This window comes from Molothrus aeneus, chromosome 25 (assembly GCF_037042795.1).
Source record: "Molothrus aeneus isolate 106 chromosome 25, BPBGC_Maene_1.0, whole genome shotgun sequence".
In the NCBI taxonomy this organism is placed as follows: Eukaryota; Metazoa; Chordata; class Aves; order Passeriformes; family Icteridae; genus Molothrus; species Molothrus aeneus.
The window spans coordinates 987,806-1,008,332 of NC_089670.1; the positions used below are offsets into that span (position 1 = coordinate 987,806).

Genomic DNA, 20,527 nt, shown 5'->3' on the forward strand with positions numbered 1-20,527 from the left:
TATAAATTAATTTTATAATTAATTTAATAATTGATTTAATGCCAGTTAAAAGAATCTGTTTTTTATTTTGTCCAGGCTAGAAAACTGAACCTACAGTTTGCCACTGTAATAATTAATTTAATAATATAATTTAATTTTTTACTTTATTTAATCTATTTAATTTATTATTTAATTTATTTAATTTATAATTTAATAATATAAATGAATTTTATAACTAATTTAATAATTAATTTAATACCAATTAAAAGAATCTGTGTTTTATTTTGTCCAGGCTAGAAAACGGAAAATAGTTTGCCACTGTAACAATTAATTTAATAATATAATTTAATTTATAATTTGTTGAATTGATTTAATTTATTTCATTTATAATTTAATAATATAAATTAATTTTATAACTAATTTAATAATTAATTTAATGCCAATTAAAAGAATCTGTGTTTTGTTTTCTCCAGTCTGCAAAACTGAAAGTACAGTTTGCCACTAAGACCAGTTAAAATAATCCGTGTTTTGTTTTCTCCAGGCTGGAAAACTGGACCCACACCTGGTTCTAGATCAGCTCCGCTGCAATGGGGTTTTGGAAGGAATAAGGATTTGTCGGCAGGGATTCCCTAACAGGATCGTGTTCCAGGAATTCAGGCAGAGGTAACAGCAACAGCAACAGCCTTTTCTGTTCTTAGGAGCCTTTTGAGTTCCTTATTAAATAATCAGAGACCCCACATTCCTCCCTTCTCTCCCAGCACAGCTCAAAGGGAATCAAAACCTGGTTGTGAGGCCTTGAATTTCGTGTGTTTACCTACTGCAGTTTATTCTGAAGGCAGTAGGCAAGGGAAACAATCCAAAATTGACTGCTGGAAAAGCTTCCTGGAGGAATTCCCTAACTGTGCACTTGGTCACTGTAGTTTATGCTATAAATCACTAAGTTTATACTATAAATCACACTGTTCATTGCTGAGTGTAAAGGTGTTTTTTCATTTGCCTTCCAGGTATGAGATCCTCACTCCCAATGCAATTCCCAAAGGTTTCATGGATGGTAAGCAAGCCTGTGAGCGTATGGTAAGTGTTCATAGCTAAATATTGTCTAAACATTGGAAAATTCCCCATAATTGTCCTTTTCTTGGTGTAACAACAACACCCTTGCCTGTCTGTTCAGATCAGAGCCTTGGAGCTGGACCCCAACTTGTACAGAATTGGACAGAGCAAGATCTTCTTCCGAGCCGGAGTCCTGGCACACCTGGAGGAAGAGAGGGACCTGAAGATCACAGACATCATCATCTTCTTCCAGGCAGTGTGCAGGGGATACCTGGCCAGGAAGTGAGTGTACTCTGGCACTGGATCTTCCCTTGGCTCCTCTGATGGGGAGCTGTGCATTAAAACTTGAATTTCAGGAGAGATTTTCTGAGTGTGTTGCCTGAGGAACTGTAATTGTATCCTGGGTATTAAGAGGATTTTTGCCTGGGGAGAATTTGCACCTTCATTCCTTAACAATATCTCCTTTCCCTGCTCTTCCCTTTGTGGCACACACAGCCCTTTACAGTGGCTGCAAATTCATTTTCTCTCCTCCTGTCCCACTGGAGGTTCCTGGAAGTTTGTTGGAAAGCTGCTTTTGAAAAATTAAAGTAGCTAATCCATCCTGATTTTGTCCTTTTAAGAAAAAAAGTCTGTTGAGAGTAAGAGCAAACAGCATTTTTAATTATTGGAAATGGTGAATGCAGCTCTTGCTCTGACACTATAGGAGCAAGAACTCATAAATTCAGTGTAGTTACTGAAACTTATAAATAAGCCTATTTATGGTCTGTAAGTGTTGTAGGGTTGGGTAACCTGAAAATTAAATGATGGTCAGCTGTATTTAACACATTTATTTATTTAACTTTTTGCTGTATTCAGGGCCTTTGCAAAGAAGCAGCAGCAGCTGAGTGCATTGAAAATCCTGCAGAGGAATTGTGCTGCATATTTGAAGCTGAGGCACTGGCAGTGGTGGAGAGTCTTCACCAAGGTTCCTTCTGTTCTGTCTTTTCTGTTTGATTCACCTGTAAATAGCTGAGTGCAGGCTCTCACATCTTCATTTCCCCCCTGTGCAGGTGAAGCCTCTTCTGCAGGTCACTCGTCAGGAAGAAGAGCTTCAAGCCAAGGACGAGGAGCTGATGAAGGTGAAAGAAAAACAGACAAAAGTGGAGGCAGAGCTTGAGGAAATGGAAAGGAAACATCAACAGGTTTGTGTGCAAGATCAGCTTTTGATAGGCAGGACAGGGATTGTGCTGTGTCCCATGTGAGGGAGCCTAAGAGGGTCAGGTGAGCTGATTCCCACTCTGCTGGAGTGTGGAATGGGAAGATACAGCCCTGGAATGTGGAATAGGGATGCAGAAACATCTTACCAAAACAAAACCTGATTTTGTGGCCTTCCCTGGTTTACAGGAGAAATTCAGTGGCAGTGTCATTCTGTGCCTGGGCTGGGCAGGCTGTGGGCAAACACTTGGGGCAGCTCTGCAGATCTTTGGTGGCTTTCTGTGCTGGCAGAAATTTGGTGAATAAAGGAGGAGCAGTTCCAGTGTCACCTGGAGAGACAAGGAGCTGATGGATGCACCTCAGTGGGTGGGGGCACCCCAGGGCTGGCAGGCAGTGCCTCCATTCCAGTGACAAGTGGCATCCTCAGGGATGGGGCCTGGGACTGGCCAGAAGTGCCAGGATCAGCCCATGGCACTGCCCTGCCACTCTGCAGGAAATGCTGCTGGATTCTGAGCTGGGGTCCTCTGGGCTGCTCCTAAAGCCTCTGGGTTTGGGATGTGGACAGGGGAGGCAGGAACTGGAGCACAGCATGGCCTTGAAGTAGCTCTGTGGCTGTCACAGGTGTAATCTCTGACCAGAGTCTCTGAAGTGCCATTTTTAAAGCTTCGCTGCCTTTTGTATTTGCAGGTGCTGGAGGAGAAGAACATCCTTGCAGAGCAGCTCCAGGCTGAGACAGAGCTCTTTGCAGAGGCTGAGGAGATGAGGGCTCGCCTGGCTGCCAAAAAGCAAGAGTTGGAAGAAATTCTCCATGATCTGGAGTCCAGGGTTGAGGAGGAGGAGGAAAGAAACCAAATATTGCAGAATGAGAAGAAGAAGATGCAGGGCCACATCCAGGTATGGCTCTCAGTGACTGGAGGTGGGAAGTGGGATGGGGAAGCTCCCTCAGCTTCTCTGCAGGACAGAGGAATTTGGCTCCTAAGTGGAATAAAATGATATCTCTTCTCTCTTCTCTTCTCATGGTGTAACTTGTGAGAGAAATGTTCCTTTTGGACTGAAATCCAGGGAACATCATGAAGGAAATGACTCCTTTGACTTCACTAAGACAATGTCATTTCCTCCAGCTTACTTGATTTGAGGTGTTTTTGAAAATCAGATTATTTAGATGCTTTCTTTTAAATGATGGTGGCCCTGAAAAAGGGAGTAGCTGAGAACTTACCTGCCTTTAAAAATATTAAAAGTAATTGAAGAGGGAATAAACTCCACTTCTCACAGCTTTTGATGCAATTTAAAAATGTCTATTAATCATATTTAAATGAATCATGTTTAAACCCTCAGGAGCACAGGGCATTATTGCTTTTTAGCTCTTTGTGTCAATAAGTGGACTGGCTCAGCTGTGGTACTGAAATAAGGAGGGGTGTTTCCTGTGGAATCTCTTCTCAGATCCTGGTGGTTTTCCACCAGGTGCCCCATTCAGGTGCAGTGTGCTGGGAAGCCTCTGACCAATCAGCCTGGTCTGACTGGCTGTCATTAATTACAGATTTTTTATTTTATAGTTGGAATTAGGAAGGTGACGCCTGTGGCAGTGAGTTTGTTTTCCCTAGAGAGCACATTTCACCCAAAGCTGGAATCCAGAGCATCAAAAATTCCATGTGCATCCCATGGCCCTTCATTCCTCACCTGATCATTGATCCTGTGAATGAATCTAGCAAAGCAAATGGGGGTTTGCTGTGTGTTAGGGCAAGAGGCTTTTCAAAATAACCCATCTTTGTCACTAAGTTAACAAAACCCAAGTTACCACCTGGATAACCTGGAAAATGCTCAGATGCAGCTGTCTCTGTTCCAGGACCTGGAGGAACAGCTCGATGAGGAGGAGGGAGCTCGGCAGAAGCTGCAGCTTGAAAAAGTGACAGCTGAAGCAAAGATCAAGAAGATGGAGGAGGAGATCCTGCTGTTGGAGGACCAAAATTCCAAATTTCTGAAGGTGGGAGCAGTGTGCAGGGTGGAGGAGCCTTTGGGTGTGAGACACTGGGGATGAGCTTGGGCTGGCATTCCAGAGGGAGTTTGTCATGCACTCTTCCCAGTTTCATGGCTCTCCCAAATCTTAGAGCTGGAAAAATGGTTTGTAGCTGCCATTGTTCTCTGGAAACAGATTTCCAGTGCTGTCCTAAAGCCAGGTGTGCTGAATTTCAGGTCTCTCTTGGAAAATAAGTGTTCATGGTTCCAAACAGTTCCAGTTGATCCTTGATACTGACAATCACTTGAAATAAAATCTGTGTTAGAAATAAAATGTGTAATAGAACCTTGTGCTGTCTGACAGCCTCTGTGGGTTCTGTACATTCCTCTATTTCCACTGCTCAGGGACTGTGGAAGCTGTGTTGAAGTTATTTTAAAGTTATTTTCCCTCCCCTCTCTCCTCCCCAGGAAAAGAAGCTGATGGAAGATAGGATTGCTGAGTGCTCTTCTCAGCTGGCTGAAGAAGAAGAAAAAGCCAAAAACTTGGCCAAGCTGAAGAACAAGCAGGAGATGATGATCACTGATTTGGAAGGTCTGGAATGGCCTGGGGGCAGCCAGGGGGGATGGATCCCCTGGACAGGGTCTGCTGGGCAGAGCCACAGCTGCTGCTCCTGGGGGAAACCTGTGTCTGGCAGGGCTTGCTGCCCCTGCCTGCTCAGTCTCTCTCCTGCTCAACTCGTCAGGGTTTCAGTTTTGAGAATCCATGTCCTTTGTAGACACAAGAATTCCTGCTCTTGCCTGTGTCCATTAGCACCAAGGGAAAACATCCTGGCTCCTGGAAGCTTCTCCCACTTCCCTCTCACACCACAGCAGCGTGTTCCTGCAGGAATGGCAGCAGGCACTCTTTAGGCTTCCAGGGTTGTGTTTCAATAAGCAAATCTCAATTGTTTTGCTTTTCTTATTATTTATCTTCATTATATTTAGAGATATATTTTATTTTATAGTGTTTTATTTTATTGAGCAGCCTGCTCTGGTGGAAGGTGTCCTGCCCAAGGAATGATCTGAGCTTTAAGGTCTCCTATGACCCAAACCATTCCATGATTCCACCTAAAATGGTTCCATTCCTTTAGCCATTTATTCCTGGTTGTTTTGCCAGTGTTGTCACAAGTTAAACCTGCCCCATATGCAACCCTTCTTGATTTTGTGCTGTTTTATTTTAATTACTATAGATACTGCACAACATTAATGAGCTGCCAAGTCAAAGTTGCAAAATAACAGAGAAAGTTGTTCTCTGAGCCCTAATTTGGGAATGGTTCTTGCACTTGGAGTGTTGGGACCTGTCTTGGTGCATATTTTGAGGCTGATGTGCTTCTGGAAGGAGGTCAGAGCTTTACCTTATCTGTGCAGGCAGGTGTTGAGCTGGCAGGGGGAGCAGTGATTGATGAGTCTTGTCTTTAACTGTTGCATCCAGAGACTTAAAGGTGGGTCTAAGTAAGCTTTACTCACTGGAAAATAATGCTGGAGTAGCTCTGTGCTTAAATCAGGACTAGGAACTTGACAGATGTGTTTGGTTACAGAGCCAGTCCAAGACTGATGGCCTTAGAAGGGGAAATTAAAGCTTATATTTAAGGCATGCAATGTCTTGGCTAGGAAAGCAGAGTAAAATGATATTTACTCTTGGAGATGACTCAAGAAGCCATTAATGTCTCTCTGCTAGAGTCTTGGCACTGCTAGGCACTGATATTTGGGGAAAAAAAATTAATTCAGTTTGCTGGGAACTCTCTCAATTACAAAATTGAGTCTTGTGACACTGCTGTCAGTGTCACTCACCAGGAACTTCATGTAAAAACAGAGGGGAAAGCACAAATCTTTGGGAATGTGAAACTGCTTGGAGAAAAGCAGAGTTACCTTAGGTTGTCTGGAAAACCCCAAACAGCCCAGGGTGGCCCTGAGGTGGTTCCTGAGCAGGGCTCCCTTTCCATCCTGTCCAGAAGGAGCTTTGGGAAGGGTGTGAGGGAAATCTGCACTGAGGAGCCACAAGGGATTGAACAAGGGAATGAACTCCTGCTGTCCCTCAGAATTGTACATTTGTGCCATTGATGCCCTTAGAACTGGGCTGAGGCTGTGAATATAATATAATATAATATAATATAATATAATATAATATAATATAATATAATATAATATAATATAATATAATATAATATAATATAATATAATATAATATAATATAATAATATAATATAATAATATATAATATAATATAATATAATATAATATAATATAATATAATATAATATAATATAATATAATATCTGTACTAAAACTATACTAAAGAAAGAGAAAGGATACATCAGAAGGCTGAACAAGAATGAATAATAAAAACTCACGACTGACTCTTCAGAATCTGACACAGCTGGTGGTGATTGGTCATTAAGTAAAAACAATTTACAGGAAACCAATCAAACGTGCACCTGTTGGTAAACAATGTCCAGACCACATTCCAAAGCAGCCAAACACAGGAGAAGCAATCAGATCATTATTATTTACATTTTTCTCTGAGGGTTCTCAGCTTCCCAGAAGAAGAAATCCCGCAAAGGGATTTTTCAGAAAATGTCCCAGTGACAGCTGAGGTTGCTGTGCCCTGCTGGGGGTGCCTGTCCCAAAATGCTCCTCAGGGCTGACTGCCCCAGCTGCTCCATAAATCCCTGGGAGGGAGGGAGCTCTCAGGGCTGCAGGGTTTTCCTAAAAATGGATGGGGTGTGATTAAACTGCACAGACTCTTGTAAAATGGTTTATTCCAGTTTACTTTAAGCTATGCCATTTTCCAGCAGATTTTTAGAGTCTGGCCTGGCCCTCCCAAAGCCATGCAATTGTTCCAGCCCACAGTTTATCTTCTTTTTTGGGTGCTGATGTCTGGGATTATCTGGCCTAACAGCTCAAGCTGCTCTGTCAGATCCCACTCCTTATTTTCTACCAAGATGTTTCTGTTGCCTCATCTCAAACTATTCACAGTTGTCAGAGACTTTCCCTGACTTTCTGACTAAGTCATGCAGTTCTCCTTTGCTATTTCATTTTCCTGCAGGCTGGAGAAAGAACTGAGGCAGCATAAATTAAACCTCCCACCCTTCCTGCCACCCCAGAGTCCCTGAGGGTGACAAGAGGGACAATTCCACAGGAATTTAATTCTGTGCTTCCTTTAGAACGCCTGAAAAAGGAGGAGAAGACCCGCCAGGAGCTGGAAAAAGCGAAAAGAAAACTGGATGGGGAAACTACAGACCTGCAGGACCAAATAGCTGAGCTGCAAGCGCAGATTGAGGAGCTGAAGATCCAGCTGGCCAAGAAGGAGGAGGAGCTGCAGGCTGCTGTGGCCAGGTCAGAGTGGGCCAAAGCTGCTCCCCCAAAGTGAATTTCCCCTGGCCGCAGTCAGGGCTGGGATCCTGCAACAGCAGCCAGCCCTGGAGCCCTGTGCTGAGCACAGAAATGGAAAATTCACAGAGATTCAGGGATCCCTCAGCATCTTGGCTCTGCAAACCTGTGCAAAGGAGAAGTTTCATGTGGTGTAACAGTGTTTGGGCTCTGGGAGCTTTTTTAATCTCCCAAATTCGGCCTCAGAAGGGAAAAATGTGTATTTCTCAGCGGGTATAAACAAAGTGCTGGGCAGCACAGACTTTATCTGGGTTTGTGTGATACTCCTGCAGTCCCATGTTGTGCTGAACGCCACCTGGAGTTTTTAAGTATAATTTTGCAGGAAGAGAAAATTTTACAGATGGAACATTTCTGGGGCAGTGTTGAGATCTACAGAATTGGAATACCTGACTGTAAAGTAAAGCTTGACAATCCTGGTAGTGCACCTTGGTTTCATCTGTGGTACCTTTCATCCATCCCTGCAGGTGTCCAGGCTGGACAGGGCTTGGAGCAACCTGGGATGGTGGAAGGTGTCCCAGCCCATGAAGGGTGGGAGTTTGAGATGTTTAAAGCTCCAAGCCAGCCATTCTATAAATGTTGATATTTATTTTGTTCCAGTGGCAGAGTTCAGCTGTGTTTGTAGCTCATTTAAGCAGGAGGGTCTGAGGAGGTGCAGCCCCAGTAAGTGTGGTGCCTGTTTGACAGGGGGGATGAGGAGGCAGTGCAGAAGAACAATGCCCTGAAGGTGATCAGGGAGCTGCAGGCTCAGATTGCAGAGCTCCAGGAGGATCTGGAGTCTGAGAAGGCATCGAGGAACAAGGCAGAAAAGCAGAAAAGGGATCTGAGTGAAGAGCTGGAGGCCTTGAAAACTGAACTGGAAGATACTTTGGACACCACTGCAGCACAGCAAGAGCTGAGGTAGGGTCATGGTCTGTGTAAGAAAGCAGCACTGAAATTCAGCTGTGATTTATAAAAGCTGAAATGCTGATTCTTGGGTGACCCTTTGTGCTTCCTCCAGGACAAAGAGAGAGCAGGAGGTGGCTGAACTGAAGAAAGCAATTGAGGAGGAAACCAAAAACCACGAAGCCCAGATCCAGGAGATCAGGCAGAGGCATGCCACTGCCCTGGAGGAGCTCTCTGAGCAGCTTGAACAGGCCAAAAGGGTGAGAGGAAAAGGAGCTTTGTGCTTCAGGGGTTGTTATAATTACCATGGGCAGCATGGTTCCTTCCAGGAGACCTGAGCTGAGCTTTCCATCGCCACAGAGCTCAGCTGGCCTCTAAAAATCCACCCCAGCTGCTGAGATTTCTCATGTTGGTTTGACAGTGTCCTCAGTGCTGTGTGACCAGCAGCAGGAGGCACAGGTGGATCACAGCTCCTGGTCTTGTTCAGAAGGAGAATTATTCCAAAAAAAAGAAGTGTCTGGTTTTTGAAATTACACCTGGGGTGATTCACAAACGTGTGTGTGGGCAGTTCCTATCCTGTGGTGATGTTTTCATGTATTGTGAATACTGCAAAAGCTTCCTTAGTATTCTAAATTAAGTGACAAATGTAGCAGTTAAACTATGATTTTCACCAGCTTTATTCACCTGAAAATCTTCTGCATGTCTTCTGCTCCTTATTCAATAAATACTCTCAATAAGAGCATGAAAAGATGGAAAGATACCCTGCAATCTGAAACAAAGCTCCTGTGACAAGATGGTGTCAGCTCTGGGGATGTAGCAGAAATGACACCTAAACATCCCTGTGCCAGGGATTGCTTTGGGAAAGGCTTCTGACAAATGTCAGTGCAGTGCTGAGAATTGCTTTGTTCTGCACTTCCAGGCTGCTCTGCCCACTCAAATCAGGGCAGCCTTGGTTCATATCTTCCCTTTATTTCTGTGAGATGAGCCATGCTGAGCTGTTAATGGGCACATTCCTTCCTCCTTGCAGTGCTACCAAAACAGTCATTTCCAGGGCTGCCATCCCAGTCCTGCCCTGCTGCTCCTCACCCTCACCTGGGGCAGAGCAGCCTGGGTTTCCCAGCCTTTGCTGGCACCCAGAATGTTCCACAGCAGCGTCTCACACACTGCTGGGCTCCTGCCTTCTCTCTGAGCATGGAAACCGATCTGCACAATCGTCTGTAGCTGGAAACAGTCACCTGCACCACAGAGCTGAACTTCTGCCCTTTTGTCTTCCCCAGTTCAAAGCAAACCTTGAAAAGAACAAGCAAGGCTTGGAGTCTGACAACAAGGAGCTGGCCTGTGAGGTGAAGGTGCTGCAGCAGGTCAAGGCAGAGTCTGAGCACAAGAGGAAGAAACTCGATGCTCAGGTGCAGGAGCTGACTGCAAAGGTGTCAGAAGGGGAGAGGCTCAGGGTGGAGCTGGCTGAGAAGGCAAATAAGCTGCAGGTAAGGCTCTGGAAGTGCTAAAATCCTGGAAAACCATGTGCAGAAATGGCCTGGTGTGGGAGGTGAACTCAGCAAGGGCTCTCAGGGACCTGGGAGGCCTCAAAGGGCTGCTCTGACATCAATCCTGCGCTGTGTGACATCATTTCTGGTCTGTGTGACATCAGTCCTGGTCTGTGTGACATCAATCCTGAACTGTGTGACATCAGTACTGGTCTATGTGACATCAGTCCTGGTCTGTGTGACATCAGTCCTGGTCTATGTGACATCAGTCCTGGGCAGTGTGACATCAGTCCTGGGCTGTGTGACATCAGTCCTGAACTGTGTGACATCAGTCCTGGTCTATGTGACATCAGTCCTGGGCAGTGTGACATCAGTCCTGGTCTATGTGACATCAGTCCTGGGCAGTGTGACATCAGTCCTGGCCTATGTGACATCAGTCCTGGGCTGTGTGACATCATTCCTGGGCTGCTCTGACATCAGTCCTGGCCTATGTGACATCAGTCCTGGGCAGTGTGACATCAGTCCTGGTCTATGTGACATCAGTCCTGGTCTATGTGACATCAGTCCTGGGCAGTGTGACATCAGTCCTGGTCTATGTGACATCAGTCCTGGGCAGTGTGACATCAGTCCTGGGCAGAGTGACATCAGTCCTGGGCTGTGTGAGAGTTGCAGTGGCTTTGGAGGGTTTGCCTTGGCTGGGAACTGAGCAGATTGGGCTCAGCTTTTCCATAGGGATGAACAAAACTTGGTGGTGGCCTCGGGTTTGGTTTGGTGCTGCAGGCTGGGAGCCTGGCAGGGAGGGGGTGCAAGCACAGCCCCATTCTTGTGGGAAATGGAGCAGAGGCAAAATGCAGCCATGGCTGACGCTGAGCCCAGCAATGAGGGCTTCAGGTAAATGCAGGGAGCACTTCCAGCAGGAATGGCCCAGCTCTCTGGGGGAAGCTTTCAGGCTGTCTCTCAGGGTATATGAAAGCAGTGTAGCCCAAAACAATGAGCTGGCACCTGGCAGTGCCCTTTTCTCTTGCAGTGATGCTTCAGACCCAGCTGCCACCCTGATGAACCCTGAATTAATGCTTGCATGAAATATCTGGTCCTGGAATTAAAAATGGCATGAAAGTGTGAATGCAGGGCTCAGAGCAAAGTGCTGAATATCAGAGCTCAATAGCCTGGCTCTGGTTTTGGTACTGCACTTCAGGACTGACGTTCAGTTTCCTTTTCTGTGGCCAGACCTCAGTGGTTTGAGCTTGCTGCCTCCTTCTCTTGGGCTCTGTGCCTGGAGTTTGCTGGGGTTCTGTGCTGTGCAGCCCCAGCCCCAGTGGGGTTTGGGCTGAGCCCTCACCTCTGTGCTGCTTGCCTTGCAGAATGAGCTGGACAATGTCTCCAGTCTGCTGGAGGAGGCAGAGAAGAAAGGGATCAAGTTTGCCAAGGATGCAGCCAGCCTGGAATCCCAGCTCCAGGATACACAGGTGTGTGTGCAGCAGAGCTGGGCTGGCCATGGAGCTCTGCTCCTCAGGGAGGTGCTGCTGCTGACAGAAAACACATTTTCATTCATGCTTTGGGAAGTCCCCTGGGCAGAAGCTGAATTTCCTGTTCAGCCCGGGGAAATGGGATGGATTGGGATGGCTCAGCCACGTGGGGAACCAAGTTTTCATTACCTGAGCTTCACTTCCTGAGAGTTTGTGGTTCTGGTTTATGTCTTTGTCTCTGAGGGAGATAAGAATCAAATAAAAAACCCTTTCCAGGCAGAATTTAATGTCAATATCCTTGGGATATATGAGGAACAACAGTCTTCTGCTGACAGCTTCAAATTCTTACAGCTCGAGTTCAAACTGTCAGGTTTTGATTCTTAATTAAGAAAATGCAGCTTTCTGCAGATATTCATCACTTCAATATATTTTACCTTGCCTGTATTAAAGTTCTAATGGTGGCCACTTAACTGTGGATAATGTTAACCACAACTGGAGGGGTTTCTAGGGAGCAGGATGTGGGTTACCCCTTCCATTACTTTGTTATGACAGAAGTTTCCACCTTTAAGGTGACCTTTATATTTAAACAATGCAGAAAACCTGGAAGCATGCTGCCATTGCAGGATTTGTTGCTCCATGTTCTTCCCAGGTGGTTTTTAATAGGTGCTCTGTGCTTATCTGAAAAAAGAAAAAATACATTTTGGAGGTGACTTCTGGGCTAGTCCCTTGAAAGATGGGAAAGTATCATCCCTTAATTTCTGGAACAGACTCTGGTAGGGGTTCCCTGACCAGAAATCTGCTTTATGAAGGTTTAAGTGTGCCCAAAATGAATGGTCAGTGGCCTTTTGAGAACCCAAACAACAGATGTCTTCATAAAGCATGTCCCTGTCCCCAAATCTGAGGGAAGCTAAACCTGGGGGTCCCCCTGTGGGGGTTTGGGAGCACACTCAGCCCTGCCCGTGCTGTGTCCCAGGAGCTGCTCCAGGAGGAGACCCGCCAGAAGCTCAACCTCAGCAGCAGGATCAGGCAGCTGGAGGAGGAGAAGAACAACCTGCAGGAGCAGCAGGAGGAGGAGGAGGAGGCCAGGAAGAACCTGGAGAAGCAGATGCTGGCCCTGCAGGCCCAGGTAGGCTGCTGGGAGTGGCAGCCCCTGTGTGAGGAGCTGTCCCAAGCTGTGTCCCAGAGCTTTGGGGGACACATCCTGGCACTTCCACGGTGCTGGAGCAGATTTTGGAGCCAGGTTCCCACTGCAGTAATTATTCTGTGTGCCCTGACCTGTGATGGGCAGGGCTGGGGCCTCTGAGAGCCTGGGAACTGCCAGGTTTGTGTTCCCTTAGCTTGCAGGAACTGCTCCTGCTGCTGCACTCTGCCCCTGTGCTCCCTCTGGGGATGCTCTAAGGGACTCCACTCGCTCTTGTTGAATTCCAGTTGGCCGAGGCCAAGAAGAAGGTGGATGATGACTTGGGAACCATTGAGGGGCTGGAGGAGACCAAGAAGAAGCTGCTGAAGGACATGGAGTCCCTGAGCCAGCGCCTGGAGGAGAAGGCTCTGGCCTATGACAAGCTGGAGAAGACCAAGAACCGCCTGCAGCAGGAGCTGGATGACCTGATGGTGGACCTGGACCACCAGCGCCAGATCGTCTCCAACCTGGAGAAGAAGCAGAAGAAGTTTGATCAGGTACTGCAGCCTCCTGCCACCTGCCTGGCTTTCCAGGGGTTTTCAGTGGCACCTCGTTATTGCTGCTGAGCCTTGTGGGAAGGAGGGCCTGGCTGCTGTGCTTGGTTATTGGTAAATCTGTGAGCAGCTGGCCTTTGCTAGGAGCAGCCTGTCACCCCCAGTTCTGTGAGCCAAATGCCATCCCTGAGGCTTGCTAGAGCAAGTGATCAGCTCTTCATGTAGGAAAAGAGAATTGTGCTGGAACAAAACCTTTAGAGTTTTATTGCAATCCCTCAAGATAGACTAAAAAAGGATCTGATAGATGGGAACGGTATGAAACTCGAGTCTTGATGAGTGGCTTGCTTTCCTCCTCTCATCCCAGAGCAGCTGTAGCTGTTCCCTTACTGGCACTTTGATCTCAGCTCCTGAGGGCCAGTTAAACTCAGAGCATGAACCTCTTCCTGGGTAGAACACCTGAGGCAGGGAGGACCTGGCTGTGGAGCTCAGGAGATGGATTCATTGTTTCTCGTGTCCAGATGCTGGCAGAAGAAAAGAACATTTCTGCCAGGTATGCAGAGGAGCGGGACCGTGCTGAGGCAGAGGCCAGGGAGAAGGAAACCAAAGCCCTGTCCCTGGCCAGGGCCCTGGAGGAGGCCCTGGAAGCCAAGGAGGAATTTGAGAGGCAGAACAAGCAGCTGCGTGCAGATATGGAAGACTTGATGAGCTCCAAAGATGATGTGGGCAAAAATGTGAGTATGGTTCCACAGGCTGTGGAATAGCAGGGAAATCTCCCTGCTGGAGAAGGGGCTGTGTGCTGCTGTTCACAGGGGTCCCAGGACAAAGGAAGAGGGGAGAGTCTTGACTCCATGTTTCAGAAGGCTGATTTATTATTTTATTATAGATACATTATATTACAACTATACTAAAAGAATAGAAGAAAGGATTTCATCAGAAGGCTTGAAAGGAAAGGAAAAGAATGATAATAAAATCTTGTGACTCGGACAGAGAGTCTGAGCCAGCTGGGCTGTGATTGGCCATTAATTAGAAACAACCACATGAGCCCAATCCCAGCTGCACCTGTTGCATCCCACAGCAGCAGATAGCCATTGGTTCCATTTTGTTTTTGAGGCCTCTCATCTTCTCAGGAGGAAAATCCTGGCAAAAGGAGTTCTCATAAAGTATCATGGCTCCATGGCTGTGCACCAGAGCAGAGCTTTCTGCAGCTCACCCAGAATGCAGGAGGAATTAATGCCCACATAATTGTTAACATCTTCAAAAGCTGTATTCTCACCCTCATGGAGACCCCAGATACCAGTTTTGTACTTTTGGGTCAGTGGGCTGGAACTGCAGTCAGCCAGAGCTGGTTTTGTGTTGCAGCTGTGACAGATCAGGGCAGCCACTCCCCATTTTTGTGTTGCTGGGTGTATTTATTGTGTGTAAATGAGGGATAATGGGGATTTCTGTTGCCTTTGGTCAAGCTGAGTTGCAGGACATGTTGGACCAAAGGCAGAGCAGAGCTGTGACCCCTCAGTGTCCTCCCCGCTGCTCCCAGCTGAGGCAAAGGGCCCAGGGGCAGCCACTGCCCTCCCTGCTCTCAGAGCTGCTGCTGGGACAGCTCTGAGCAGAGTTTGTGCTGCAGGTCCACGAGCTGGAGAAGTCCAAGAGAACCCTGGAGCAGCAGGTGGAGGAGATGAGGACTCAGCTGGAGGAGCTGGAGGATGAACTGCAGGCCACAGAAGATGCCAAGCTCCGTCTGGAGGTGAACATGCAGGCCATGAAGGCCCAGTTTGACAGAGATCTGCAAGCCAGAGATGAGCAGAACGAGGAGAAGAAGAGGATGCTGGTGAAACAAGTACGTGTGTTTTACTCTGTGTTGTAGGCAGGAGGGGAGGAAGGGCTTTGAGCACAATTCTGGGCCTCTGTGCTTCCAGAAAAATAAACCCCTTTGCTTAAAGACTCCGTCCAGTGGAAACCCCAAACCACAGCATTTTTACAAACCATAAATGGTTCTGGCTGGGGGTGCCCACTGTCCCCAGGCAGGGTCAGGTGGTGCTGGTGGCCTCCAAAGCCACTCCAGGAGTTTGGTTGTTGCTGCCTGAGTGTGTTCCCAGGACAGGGATACCTCAGCTGCATTTTCAAGCCCATCCTATTTGATGTCCAGGAACAAATCCACGGATGCTGAGATAGATTTTTAATGGTTTCCTAAATGCAAATCATGGCAGAGCTTCCAAGTTTCCAGACTTGAGAATTCTGGGAACACAGAAATCAGAAGAGCCTCAAGAATTGCTTTTAGGGGACAAAGTTGCTGTTATCTGGACTGGACAAGAGCTCCTGACCTTGCACTGGGAGGGAGATTTGCTTCAAAACAGAATATTCTTTCTTGCTGGTAACCTGTGGCACCTGTGGCATTTCTGGCTCAGTTTGCTTTTGCATAGGTTTGGCTCAGCCCATGGTGCCTGGCTGCTCACACATTCTTGTTTTGTTTTATTTTGGGAAGAGAAGTTGTTGGTGTATAAGTGCCAGTAACAGGCTGTTCAAAGGGAATGGCTTCATTGTTGTCTGGAGACAATGAGGTGATTCTGCTTCTTATTTTGCATCAGAGTTAGCTCCATCTGCCCCGGAGCCATCCCTGGGGTGGATGGCAGGGATGGGCTGAGATGGAAACGCTCCAGAAGCTGAGTCCCTTCCTGGGATTTCCCTTGTGCTCAGTGCACAGATCTCTGATCCATTGGGGACCTGGCCTTGCCCTGTGCCCTGCCCTGGGTGCCCAGGGTGCCAGCCTGGCCCTGTCTGGTGCTGATGCTGGCGCTGCCCCCGTGCCAGGTGCGGGAGCTGGAGGCAGAGCTGGAGGACGAGCGCAAGCAGCGCGCCCTGGCCGTGGCAGCCAAGAAGAAACTGGAGATGGACCTGAAGGACCTGGAGGGGCAGATTGAGGCTGCAAACAAGGCTCGGGATGAAGCCATCAAACAGCTCAGGAAGCTCCAGGTAGGCACAGCTGGGGAGGGAGCTGGGGGCTGCCCAGGGGCTGCTGCCATTCAGTGCAGCTGCAGCTGAGGCCAGGGGGAGAATCAGACTCCACTGATGGGTCTGAGAGTGTCCAACCTGGATTTATCCTCTAGGCAAAACTCATCCCTTTATAGAATCACAGGATGGTTTGGGTTGGAAAAGACTCTGAAGCTAATCTTGTTCCACACTCCCCTGCCACAAAACCGCCTTCCACATCCCTGGCAGTGCCCAGGGCCAGGCTGGACAGGGCTTGGAGCAACCTGAGGTACTGGAAGGTGTCCCTGCCATGGCAAGGGTGGCACTTGATGATAATTAAGGGCCCTCCCAGCTCAGGTCATTCTAAGATTCCACTCTATAATTCAGTGGACTGCTTGAAGTCTTGGAATGTGACATTTCTGACCAGGCATTGAGGGGTGGAAAGATGAGAGAATGAAATTTTAGAATACAGAAGAACTGGAAATGCCTTTCAGTGGAATGAAGCCACTTTGGGAGAACAGCCTTATCTCTTAGAGGCTGAAATGCCCAGAGCTGGAATGGATCTTGTGATTGTCCTGGTGCAGCCTGGCCGTGCCTCACCCTGCTCTCCACCTGCAGGCTCAGATGAAGGACTACCAGCGGGAGCTGGAAGAGGCCCGAGCATCCAGGGATGAGATCTTTGCCCAGTCCAAAGAGAGTGAGAAGAAGCTCAAAAGTCTTGAAGCAGAAATACTCCAGCTCCAAGAGGTGAGGTGGAAATCCAAGTGATTTTTCTTGTCCCTGTGCCTCTCCTGTCTGCTTCAGCTGCAGGGCAAGGCTTGCAGCAGTTGCCCAGACTCACCACACTTCCCTTGGAGCCTTCACAGATAACCTGGCACTGCCTGGAGCTTCTCCAGGTGGACTAGGGTGGCCTTCAGACCTCAGCGTGGCACTTGCAGAGCATTTCATTGTCCTTAAGAAATGCCTGAGTGTTTCTGCCACTTAAAGCAGATGTATAATCTGAGGTTCAGTGCTGTGTATGCTGTTGTGCTGAAGCTTTTTAATTTTTATTCTCTTCTTGTCTTCATGCTGAGAACTCTGTGAGAACCTAAAACATTTGCTTAATTTAGCACCTACTTTACACTCACTGTGTCTATGAGAGCATGGGGCACAGTGGTTTCTCCTGTTGCTGAGGGTTTGGGAGTTACTGATTTTCACAGATTTTTTTTTCCCTTTGCTTTGGGTGGGGAACATTTCAGGGGCAGGGAGAAGTAACTGCCCTGCAGTCCCAGGGCAGTGAGGGAGCATCCACCTGACGTGTCCTGCTGCCTTATCCATCAAACCCCGGGGATATCCCAGTTCACAGCATCTCCCAGGGGCTGTTGGAGGCTGTGTCCCAGAGGCTGGGGGGCTCCTGGGGCTGCCCTGACTCTTTCCCCCCCGGCAGGAGTTTGCGGCGTCGGAGCGCGCGCGGCGGCACGCGGAGCAGGAGCGCGACGAGCTGGCGGACGAGATCGCCAACAGCGCCTCTGGGAAGTGAGTCAGGCGGGGCTGGGGCAGGGAAGGGCCTGAGCTGGGCCAGGATGGAGCTCAGGGAAAGGTCCCTCCCCCGGAGGGTGCCGGGCACTGCCCACGCTCCCCAGAGAACGGCCCCGAGGCTGCCAGAGCTCCAGGAGCGTTTGTGCTGCCAGGGTGGGAGCGTTGGGGCGTCTGTGCAGGGACAGGAGCTGGATCCCTGTGGGTCCCTTCCAGCTCAGGAGATGCCCTGATGCTAAGTGGCCTCCCCAGGAGCTCTGCTGGCTCTGGACACCCCTGACCCCTTCCCCTGTGCAGGTCAGCCCTGCTGGACGAGAAGCGCCGGCTGGAGGCTCGGATTGCCCAGCTGGAGGAGGAGCTGGAGGAGGAGCAGAGCAACATGGAGCTGCTCAACGAGCGCTTCCGAAAGACCACGCTGCAGGTGAGCCCAGGGCAGCTGCTGCTGGCTGTGACGTGCACAGAGTGACCCCTGTCCCTCCCTGTGACCGTGTCCACAGGGGTTTTAGGATGAGGGAAGAGACGAGGATCTGACTCCATGTTTCACAAGGCTGATTTATTATTTTATGATATATATTATATTAAAACTATACTAAAAGAGGAGAAGAAAGGATTTCATCAGAAGGCTAGCTAAGAATAGAAAAAGGAAAGAAAGAAAACAAAGGTTTGTGTCTCAGACAGAGTCTGATCCAGCTGGGCTGTGATTGGCCATGAATTAGAAACAACCACATGAGCCCAATCCCAGATGCACCTGTTGCATTCCACAGCAGCAGATAACCATTGGTTACATTTTGTTCCTGAGGCCTCTCAGCTTCTCAGGAGGAAAAATCTTAAGGAAAGGATTTTCAGACAATGTGTCTGTGGCACCTCCCTGCAGGTGGACACGCTCAACTCTGAGCTGGCCGGCGAGCGCAGCGCGGCCCAGAAGAGCGAGAACGCGCGGCAGCAGCTGGAGAGGCAGAACAAGGAGCTTAAGGCCAAGCTGCAGGAGCTGGAGGGCTCTGTCAAGTCCAAATTCAAGGCAACAATTTCTACTCTAGAAGCCAAGATTGCACAGCTTGAAGAACAGCTCGAGCAGGAAGCCAAGTAAGGGGAAAAGACCTGGTTGCCTGTGTGGGTTGAATGGCTGAAGTTCCATGCTGGATGTTTCTGAAGGGCCTTGGGTGTCTTGTCTGGAGACTCCTGTTCAGGGGATAAACTTTAACAAGGCAGCTGTAGAGTAACTGGGGCTGGGAGTTCCAGAATGGATTTGCTTCCTGCCAGCTGCACGAACTCTGTAAGTTGTTTATGTCCCAGAGCCACAAGGAGCTGCAGGAGTTTCCTGGGACAAGGTGAAATGTCCCCTGGGTGCTTGGTTAGAGGAACAGCTTATGTGGGACATCCTGTGCTCTCCAGAAGTCTTTCTGCAGGGAATTATCCATCTATCTTTGCAATCCTATTCTTAAAATTCACTTCTTTAGCTGGTTCCTCCCCGTTTGCAGGTGGGGCTTGTCCTACCACCACCTCTGTCCTTTCTGTGCTCTGGGCTCTGCAGCAGGATTGTGTCCGTGGTTAAACAGCAACTTTAAAGCTGCTCTGTCCAATCTCCTTGTGAAGGCACCCTCTGAGTCCTCTTTGTGCCATGCTCACATTGCCCCAGGCCTAAGCCTTTGTGCTCTGAGAGCTGCATCCCTTTATCCCTCTATCCTTGTATCCCTGCATCCCTTCATCCTTGCATCCCTGTACTCCTGCATCCTTGCATCCCTGCATCCCTGCATCCCTACATTCCTGCATCCCTGCATCCCTTCATCCCTGCATCCCAGCCAGCCCCAGCACACGCAGCAGTTGCATTGCTGTGTCTGGCATGTTCAGAGCTCTCTACCAGTTACACTTTAGGGGGGCAGATCAGGTGCTCCCAGCCCTTGGGCAGTGGCACCAGCGCTGGTTTTGGGCTGTTGCAGGGAAAGGGCAGCTGCCAACAAGCTGGTGAGGCGCACGGAGAAGAAGCTGAAGGAAGTGTTCATGCAGGTGGAGGACGAGCGGCGCCACGCGGACCAGTACAAGGAGCAGGTGGGTGGGGGCTCAGTGAAACCTCCTGGGGTGCGAAGGGCTGGTGAAGAGGAACTGTAATGGACAGGGAATTAGAGGGGTGATTAAACCAGCAGGGATTCTGTGTGTGTGTGTGTGTGAGCTCTGCTGGGATGGGCTCTCCCAGGCTCTGTGGTGTTCCAGGGTCCAGGCCGGAGCCTGCACAAGGCTGTGCTGGATCCCCAGTGAGGGCTGTGCTGGATCCCCAGTGAGGGATGTGTTCCATCCCCAGTCAGGGCTGTGCTGGATCCCCAGTGAGGGCTGTGCTGGATCCCCAGTGAGGGCTGTGCTGGATCCCCAGTGAGGGCTGTGCTGGATCCCCAGTGAGGGCTGTGCTGCATCCCCAGTGAGGGCTGTGCTGCATCCCCAGTGAGGGCTGTGCTGGATCCCCAGTGAGGGCTGTGCTGGATCCCCAGTGAGGGTTGTGCTGGATCCCCAGTGAGGGCTGTGCTGGATCCCCAGTGAGGGCTGTGCTGCATCCCCAGTGAGGGCTGTGCTGGATCCCCAGTGAGGGCTGTGCTGCATCCCCAGTGAGGGCTGTGCTGGATCCCCAGTGAGGGCTGTGCTGCATCCCCAGTGAGGGCTGTGCTCCATCCCCAGTGAGGGCTGTGCTGGATCCCCAGTGAGGGCTGTGCTGCATCCCCAGTGAGGGCTGTGCTGGATCCCCAGTGAGGGCTGTGCTGGATCCCCAGTGAGGGCTGTGCTGCATCCCCAGTGAGGGCTGTGCTGCATCCCCAGTGAGGGCTGTGCTCCATCCCCAGTGAGGGCTGTGCTCCATCCCCAGTGAGGGCTGTGCTCCATCCCCAGTGAGGGCTGTGTTCCATCCCCAGTGAGGGCTGTGCTGCATCCCCAGTGAGGGCTGTGCTGGATCCC

The 20,527-nt window shown here is 49.1% G+C and overlaps 1 protein-coding gene across 2 annotated transcripts in view; it reads left to right on the forward strand.

The window, feature by feature from the left end:
* MYH10 (myosin heavy chain 10) overlaps positions 1–20,527 on the forward strand; it is a 90,658-nt gene that overhangs the window by 67,574 nt on the left and 2,557 nt on the right. For both annotated transcript variants that reach the window (XM_066565777.1, XM_066565778.1), the window contains 23 exons: positions 521–642; positions 984–1,053; positions 1,151–1,311; positions 1,885–1,993; positions 2,079–2,210; positions 2,911–3,117; positions 4,067–4,204; positions 4,645–4,768; positions 7,380–7,551; positions 8,290–8,502; positions 8,603–8,747; positions 9,765–9,971; positions 11,333–11,437; positions 12,411–12,563; positions 12,866–13,114; positions 13,630–13,842; positions 14,733–14,945; positions 15,917–16,078; positions 16,694–16,822; positions 17,502–17,590; positions 17,888–18,011; positions 18,465–18,673; positions 19,528–19,636. In XM_066565777.1, coding sequence (XP_066421874.1) covers positions 521–642; positions 984–1,053; positions 1,151–1,311; positions 1,885–1,993; positions 2,079–2,210; positions 2,911–3,117; positions 4,067–4,204; positions 4,645–4,768; positions 7,380–7,551; positions 8,290–8,502; positions 8,603–8,747; positions 9,765–9,971; positions 11,333–11,437; positions 12,411–12,563; positions 12,866–13,114; positions 13,630–13,842; positions 14,733–14,945; positions 15,917–16,078; positions 16,694–16,822; positions 17,502–17,590; positions 17,888–18,011; positions 18,465–18,673; positions 19,528–19,636 — 3,555 coding nt within the window. The remainder of the gene's footprint in view (positions 1–520; positions 643–983; positions 1,054–1,150; positions 1,312–1,884; positions 1,994–2,078; positions 2,211–2,910; positions 3,118–4,066; positions 4,205–4,644; positions 4,769–7,379; positions 7,552–8,289; positions 8,503–8,602; positions 8,748–9,764; positions 9,972–11,332; positions 11,438–12,410; positions 12,564–12,865; positions 13,115–13,629; positions 13,843–14,732; positions 14,946–15,916; positions 16,079–16,693; positions 16,823–17,501; positions 17,591–17,887; positions 18,012–18,464; positions 18,674–19,527; positions 19,637–20,527) is intronic.